Source organism: Lytechinus variegatus, chromosome 12 (genome assembly GCF_018143015.1).
Source record: "Lytechinus variegatus isolate NC3 chromosome 12, Lvar_3.0, whole genome shotgun sequence".
NCBI lineage: Eukaryota > Metazoa > Echinodermata > Echinoidea > Temnopleuroida > Toxopneustidae > Lytechinus > Lytechinus variegatus.
Window position 1 is genome coordinate 980,298 of NC_054751.1, and position 7,973 is coordinate 988,270.

Here is a 7,973-nt window from a genome sequence, read left to right on the forward strand (position 1 = left end):
AGTAGTAGTAGTAGTAGTAGTAGTAGTAGCATTAGTAGTAGCATTAGTAGTAGCATTAGTAGTAGCATTAGTAGTAGTAGTAGTAGTAGTAGTAGTAGTAGTAGTAGTAGTAGTAGTAGTAGTAGTAGTAGTAGTAGTAGTAGTAGTAGTAGTAGTAGTAGTAGTAGTAGTAGTAGTAGTAGTAGTAGTAGTAGTAGTAGAAGTAGTAGTAGTAATACTAGTAGTAGTAGTAGCAGTAATAGTAGTAGTAGTATATAGTAGTAGTAGTAGCAGTAGTAGTAGTAGTAGTAGTAGTAGTAGTAGTAGTAGTAGTAGTAGTAGTAGTAGTAGTAGTAGTAGTAGTAGTAGTAGTAGTAGTAGTAGTAGTAGTAATAGTAGTAGTTGTAGCAGTAATATCTTTATTTAGTTTTTTATTTATCTATTTATTTTTTATCATTATCCTTACTATCATTTTGATGTCACCTTTATTATTGTCATCAGTATTGATACGAAATGAATTAATAGCATTTAAATACCAATATGATGTGGATGTTTTTTCATTGTATTGTACCAGTTCATATGTGATTACGCACGTCGCCATGACTTGTCCAATATGTTGAAATCAAAATAAATAGAAAAGATCAATATTGAGTAAATAACTTGGGTGAAATAATAAAATGACTATTCGGTTCAAATTAAATGGTGCTAAGATGGCGCTGTTGTAAAATGTCCTTTCGGTCATATTCCCTTATTGTGCTGCAGATCTTCGCCAGATCAGTGCGTTCAAAAATGTATGAACACATGTATTTTTATTTGTTTTTATAAATATTTTGAACCATAAAGCTTATACTTTGATAAAATACTTCTTAAAAAAATAATTTGCTACCCTGGTTTTGTTTGATAGGCAGGATGTTTTTAAATTAACCGAATTCAACAAAGGGGACAGCAAATGGCACTCCATTCACTATTAATAAAATATATGTATTTTTGCAATGTAATCTTCAATGTATTATCCGTTGATCTGCTTTGTGCGGGTATATGCTGTTCCTCTTTTATAGCAGGCATCCATTGTCAATATAGTTTTGTAATTTGGTAATATTTTTTTAGTTGTAGTATAGTTTTGCCCGTTTTGAACCAAAACTAGCTAATGAAATATGAAATAAAAATTGAAATTTATTCGTAATGGTACAGTATCAATTTTCAGACACGTGCATACATTGCTAAAGGTATGAATCTATCGTGTATTCAATTCTTTGAATAAAATAGAGAAGTGTATATAAATGTATATAGAACATAATATATAGAATTATAACTAAGATTCGAACACGGACTTGTGATTTTTCTCGTCCGGCGACACGCACCTTGCTAGCTCGGCGCGGCTACGCTACACGCAGGCGCAGATTAAGGGCGCCATCTCAGCCAAAAGATCGTTAACTGTTGTCTGGTCTTGGAAAGAACGTCAGCAAATTTTGTTGTTTGAATCATGGCAGCCACACAAGTATTCGACTCAAAGACATTTTGTATAATTACAGGAGGAAGTAGAGGCATAGGACGTGCCATAGCAGCAACATTATCTGCGAAATTTGGCCCAGGGTCAACAGTAGTCCTCACGGGACGTTCCACAGCTGATCTCAACGAGACCCAGCGTCAAGTCCAGGCCGTTGCGCCCGGCGTGAACGTCAGTGTAGTCACCGCCGATCTCGCAAATGCAGGTACCCTGTCCGAATCTCTTTCCAGTCTCACTGGAACGACAAACCCGTCAGATTTTCAACATGTCTTGCTCATCAATAACGCAGCAAGTATCAATGACATGTCTAGGTATATGAAGCAGATGACCGCCTCTGACGTGGATTATGTGCAGCAGTATTTCATGCTTAACTTGACGTCGATGCTGATGTTGACCTCGCATTTCTTGCGGACCTTCCCAAAGAGGGAGGGGCTGAGAAGAACCGTTATCAACGTGACTTCTCTTTGTGCCATTAAGCCTATGAAGACAAGGTAAATTCAATTAAATAGAGTCCAATCTAAATGTCAGTACATCACCGCGACCCTGAATACATACTAAATAAATGATCAATCAAAGTCCAAACTTAGATTATTACTAATTTATTAGTTACTGATTTCATCTTCAATCTTTAGCTTGTACATGGTAGCTATTCGCAATGAGAAAACTAATATTTTTATGGAATATTTTGGGGAAATTTTTATTGTGAGTGATATAGGCCTAGGCCTAAACTTTAGGTAGAAAGTACCAGACACTTCAGTTTATGTTTTGAGTGAGTAATATCATTCAACAATTTTCATTTGGTTATGGTCCTCAGAATTTCTGCTTGATTTTAAATGCATGATATTGATAGTTAAAGAGTGGATAGCTCTAATTTTGTTATGAGTTCAGCCATGTTTTAATAAATTGATTGTTTCAATTGATAAAATTTTAAATCTATTTTTCTTCTACTTCTGATTGTTCTGATTATTCTATCAAGTTAGAGGGGAGTAATGTAAATTATCAGCATTGATAAAATAATTCTCAAAGCAGGTGATTAATACTGTCTTCTCATATATTGTGCATGATCAAAAGTATGTCTCAGTTTTCATGGGTTCTAGGTGCATCCTACACATTGATTAATGACACCAAATCCTGCCTCTTTCCTTTTTCTGTTCAGCGGTTTGTACAACACGGGGAAGGCTGCCAGAGAAATGATGGTGAGGACCTATGCCATCGAGGAACCCGACGTGCGCTTCCTGAACTACTCCCCAGGACCAGTCGACACAGACATGTATAGAGAAATCATCGACAAGAGCATTGATCAAGAGTTCAGAGAGATGATGAGGGATCTGGAGACCAAAAATGTGCTCCTCAAACCTCATCAAACTGCGGCCAAGTTGGCTGTCATCCTGGAGGGAGACGATTACGAGTCTGGGGCGCATGTTGATTACTTCGATGTCCCGGATAAGGAGGAGAATACTTCATCCTGAATTGTAATCATGTAATTTTTTGGGTGATAACAACTTTTTTTCCATATTAAATGTCTGTTTTTAATCAACAATAAACATTATTTATAAATGTGATGTCCCTTAAACAATTTATCAGATGCTGTTCCTCTCTTAAAAGAAACCAATACCCAAGAGGAGAAGCAATATTACTGGAAAGAGTAAAATGAGAAGAACAATTTAAAAAAAGTTTCATCAAAATCGGTTATGAAATAAGCAAGTTATGGACGATTAAAAAGTCTTGTTGTTCTTACTATGTGGATCCTCAAATTGGTAAACGTGCTTCAAAATGGCTGATTTTGTGGACAACTCTCCATTTGTTTTGTACACATATTTTCAGATTTTCCCCTTTATTTTACATATTTCACATTATCTCCTCCTGACCTTGACATATATGGTGTGGATTATATTTTCCCATGACATATGTTGTGCTCAGAAGGAGGCAAGATGTAATTTGAAAGATAATGAGGAAAATCTGAAAATTTGTGTACAAAACAAATGGAGAGTTGTCCACAAAATCAGCCATTTTGAAGCTCGTTTGCCAATTTGAGGATCCACATAGAAAGTACAACAAGAGTTTTCAAACTCCCATAACTTGCTTATTTCATAACCGATTTTGATGAAACTTTTTTTTTAATTGTTCCTCTCATTTTACTCTTTCCAATGAGATCACTTCTCTTCTTGGGTTTTGGTTTCCTTTAATCACGTTCCGCTTACTTAAAAAAAAAAATCATGCTCCCTTATACCTAAAACATATTAGCACTGGTAAGTAATGAAAACTGGTGTTATAAGCTACTGAAAATCATGTTATTTGATTGGCTTTATAGAATTATAGGAGCATTTTTATTGATAACAAGCTTTATTAAATTATTCTACACTTGTACCTGTTCTCGTACTGTGCATGTTATCATTGAACTTCTCTGACCCACTTCCGAAGAATTCTGGATAATGCCCACCATATCTTTATACAATGCACAAATATTTCAAGGAATGAGGGTAGTCTACTGTGCCAACCCTTCACTCGAGTTAAAGGGTCTGAATACCCAGCCTACATTGACTTGTGTAAAGAAGGCCCTCTTGCTCAAATTGAAACAGCAAGTTATATGCTAGTCTTGTGCAAAGACCCATTTGTTGATCAAAGTTTCAATCAGGGTCTGTGTCTGCAGACTAGAAAACAAGACTTTCTGTCAGTATTTATCCCAGCAGTGTATTCAATGTACATGTACCCATATGTTTATATCTGTGTTGGCAATTTTCAATGTATTTATTTCCAAGCAAGAAATATTCATTATTTCAAATGTTTGGGTTGCATAATGTATGTCATAATGATTAAAATAATAGTAATAATTAAGTGAGTTAGCATTATTCTGTCTGTGATGTTCAATTCAAAATAGATGCCTTGATTTCAAAGATTTTCTCTTGAAATTGTTGCTCACTTGGTCAACTAGAAATCTGACTCTAAAGGATTATGACAACTTGACACGTATTGATAACTATGCTATAGGGTAATTGGCTAAAGCCGCTTAAAAGTACAGTAGTTTAATATTGTCTAATTCCATAAAAACATCTGTGTGTGATGTCACTTGATATTTCACTTGTGTAACCTGGGCCCCTTGACACAAATGTTGATTGAAAAATTGTGGATTTGAACGAATAGTTATGATTAGTCCCTTGTTAGTCTACTGAGCAAAATGTGTGTGTAACAATAATCTTGATAGGCCATTTCATTTAGCGATTAATCACCAACCTTTGTGTCAAAGGGCCCTGGTGGGTTTTTCATGAAGCTGTTCGTAAGTTACGAGCGACTTTAAGAAAGACTGGTGATCCTTTTGTACACGCTAAATAATCACCAATTAACATTTAATGGTAAATATCATTTACCACAAGAAAGAATCACCAGTCATTCTGAAAGTCGCTCTTAACTTACAAACAACTTTATGAAATGACCCCCAGGTGACATATTCCAATTTTTTTCAGTTGAATGCACAAAAAGGAATTCCTATTTTGTCTAGGTGGATTAAAGGAGAATGAAATCTTTGGAACAAGATAGCTTGTGTGAAAACAGAAAAATCAAAGAAACAGATCAACGATAGTTTGAGAAAAATCTGACAAATGGATTACAAAAATATGAGCATTTGAATATTGCTATCACTAATGCTATGGAGCTCTTCACATTGGCAATGCGACATATATGTGTGATGTCACTTGTGAGCAACTCTCCCCATTACTTAAGTATATATTTTGCTTAAACTGCCTCTTTTTTCACATCTATCAGTAGAGCATATATTCTTTCTATAGGAGGGCATGTAATACAGATCTTTAAAGAATACGTCATGGATAAAGAGTTTGTATCACCATTCACCATAAGAAAAAGCAAAGAGAGACATTTTGGGGGTATTTTATAGTCCATCAAAGGGAACGTTGTTCACATGTGACATCACACATCCTTGTTGCATTGCCAATGGGAGGATCTCCATATTAGCACTAGTTATTGCAATATTCAAATGCTCATAAATTTCTCATTATTTGTCTGATTTTTCTCAAACTTTCTTTGTTCTTATTCTTTAATTCTTCTGTTTGACACAAGCCTACTTGTTCCAAATGTTTCCTTTCCCCGTTAAAGTAAACTGAAATTATTCATTATAATGTAACTTATTTTCTACATTATATATCAAATACATGTTTCATCATCATAATTGGAATGTAAGTTTGTTTTCACTTATAAGTGTATGTTTGTTTGTCTGTATTGTGGCCCTTTGTAAGCTTAGCTCAGATAATTTATCTGTCTTTGATGTAATATTCGACGGTAAATGTATTATGTATGATGCCAGGTTTGACCCTTCATACTTTTAATTTAGACAAACTAGCCAAATATACTTTTTGTGCACAGGATATGTAAATCTGAAGACAATCAAAATTCCATATGCTTTTAAAGTGTTCATCTGAATTTTAACACTCGTGGGTGTTATTTAAAATCATTAAAGACCAAGTTCACCCCAACAACAAGTTAATTTGATAAAAGATGAGAAAAATGATACAACTGCATAATGCAGAAAATGTCTTCAGAATTTGATGTCTGTTCCTATGAACATAGAACATTTTTAATTACTTAAGAGTGTGATACCGTGCTAATCAAAGCTTACTAAGCTACAATTATAATCAAGAGCTTCTTTTATCATTGATGTTAAAATATTTGATATGGTTTATGCAGTGTAAAAATAGGTTTGTTCTGCATCTTTAATATAATTATTTTGTTAGATTGAGTGAAACTTCAAACTATCATGATTTGTTAATTTATATCTTACTTTGATGATGGATAGTTCCAGCAGTGTGCTTGTTTAATATTTCTCTGTCTTGGAGTTGAAGCTAATCTTGACCTATTCTTGAAACTTCATTGACATTGTATGTGAACAGACTCACACAAGCAACACAAAATTTATTTTAATCTGACTATCTTCAACAGAAAAGCTGTCAAGAAAGTCAAAAGTTAAAATGAAGCTCCTTGGGGCTCCTTCAAATTTGGCTCCTGATGCTTTGACTGCAAAAAGTGAATGTAAATCCGTATTTTGTCAGTAAAACACAAGTATGAGAATGATTACTTATTTCAGCGTTTTTGCTGAAATAATTATGACAAATGACCGTTTATTTCAGCCTTTTTTGCTGCTGAACAAATGATTGATTCCAATAATTGTTGGTTGTTGTGCAGGGTGAAGACTATTGAAATAAGATGATAAGAGATTGTAAATCCGTGTTTGAATTTTTATGAGATTATTAGATTGAAATAATGCAGAATGAATGGTTTATTTTCATTCGGTCTAATGCCAGTTCATCCGATTGCCAACTCTTCTACTATCATTTGGTCTACCATCATTTTGTCTAATATCCACACGGTCTAATTGCCATTTTGTCAACTCTTCATTTTGTCTAATAACCAGTTAGTCCAAGAGCCATTTGCATATAGTCCGTATACCATTTGGTCTAATTAGACTAAATGTTAATTGGGCAAAATGAATGAAAGTAAAACGGGTATTAGACCAACTGCATGAGACAAAATGTTCATAGACCAACTGGTGATTGGATTAAGTGATTATTGGTCCAAATGGTTGTTAGATGAAATGTTGATGGATGGAATGGCATTATGAAGGTAGACATGTGGTGAGTGGATGAATTGGCAGTTTACCAAATTGACAACAGCGGAATAGTCTGTAAGAGTTAAGTAATTTTCAGTCAACTGGCAGGGAATGTCTTTGTGGAATGGGAAGATGAATATTCTTATCAAAATATTAAGATATCATGAAAGAGTTCAGTAATGTTCAGACAACTGGTAGCGAATGTCTTTGTGGAATGGGAATTTGAATTCTTATCAAAGTCTTAAGATATTCAACATCAAGAATTTTGCAGTTTCTTGCAACGATAGAGAAAATAAAATTGAAATGGGGCCACAAAGTCCACAATTAACTAGCTCTACCTTACAGATCTGATTCAAATTTGGTAAATGATTTGTTTTCACATGCGTGAAGGACTTATTTTTTATGTTTGTCAAATATTTTTCATTTCCTTATTTTCATCTATCTAATGTTTGTATTCTGTATGTTTTACAAAACTAATTTGGAGAGATTTTTCTGTTAAAATTATCAGGTTGTGTAATTTAAATGATAAACAGGTAAGTAAATTTTGCCACAGAGAAATAATATTCCACTTTTAATACCAAAATTTCAAAATGAATGTTTGATGACTTATTATCAAGTAAAATAAATGTCTATCATATCAGTATTATAAAAATATGTGCATTGTGTGTATTCATTTTTCTATAAGCTATAAAATGACATGAGGCAATAATGTAAATATTTAATTTAGAAGAATAGAGAATGGGTTAAAGTGGCAACATTGAAAATAATAACCATTAGAAGAGAGCTTCTTCATCAATTCACATATTGTTCCCCCAAAAAAATATTTACTTGTTAAAAGTTAACAAAATGCAAAACAAACACAGGGCAATTTCA

General features: G+C 33.8%; 1 protein-coding gene across 1 annotated transcript; it reads left to right on the forward strand.

Annotated features, from left to right (window-relative positions):
• Window positions 1-1,399: 1,399 nt before the first annotated feature.
• Window positions 1,400-2,982, forward strand: LOC121425219 (sepiapterin reductase-like). Its single transcript, XM_041621228.1, has 2 exons — window positions 1,400-1,977; window positions 2,643-2,982. Exons 1-2 carry the CDS (start codon window positions 1,463-1,465, stop codon window positions 2,953-2,955), a joined length of 828 nt encoding a protein of 275 aa, XP_041477162.1. The 5' UTR covers window positions 1,400-1,462; the 3' UTR covers window positions 2,956-2,982.
• The last annotated feature ends 4,991 nt before the right edge of the window (window positions 2,983-7,973 follow it).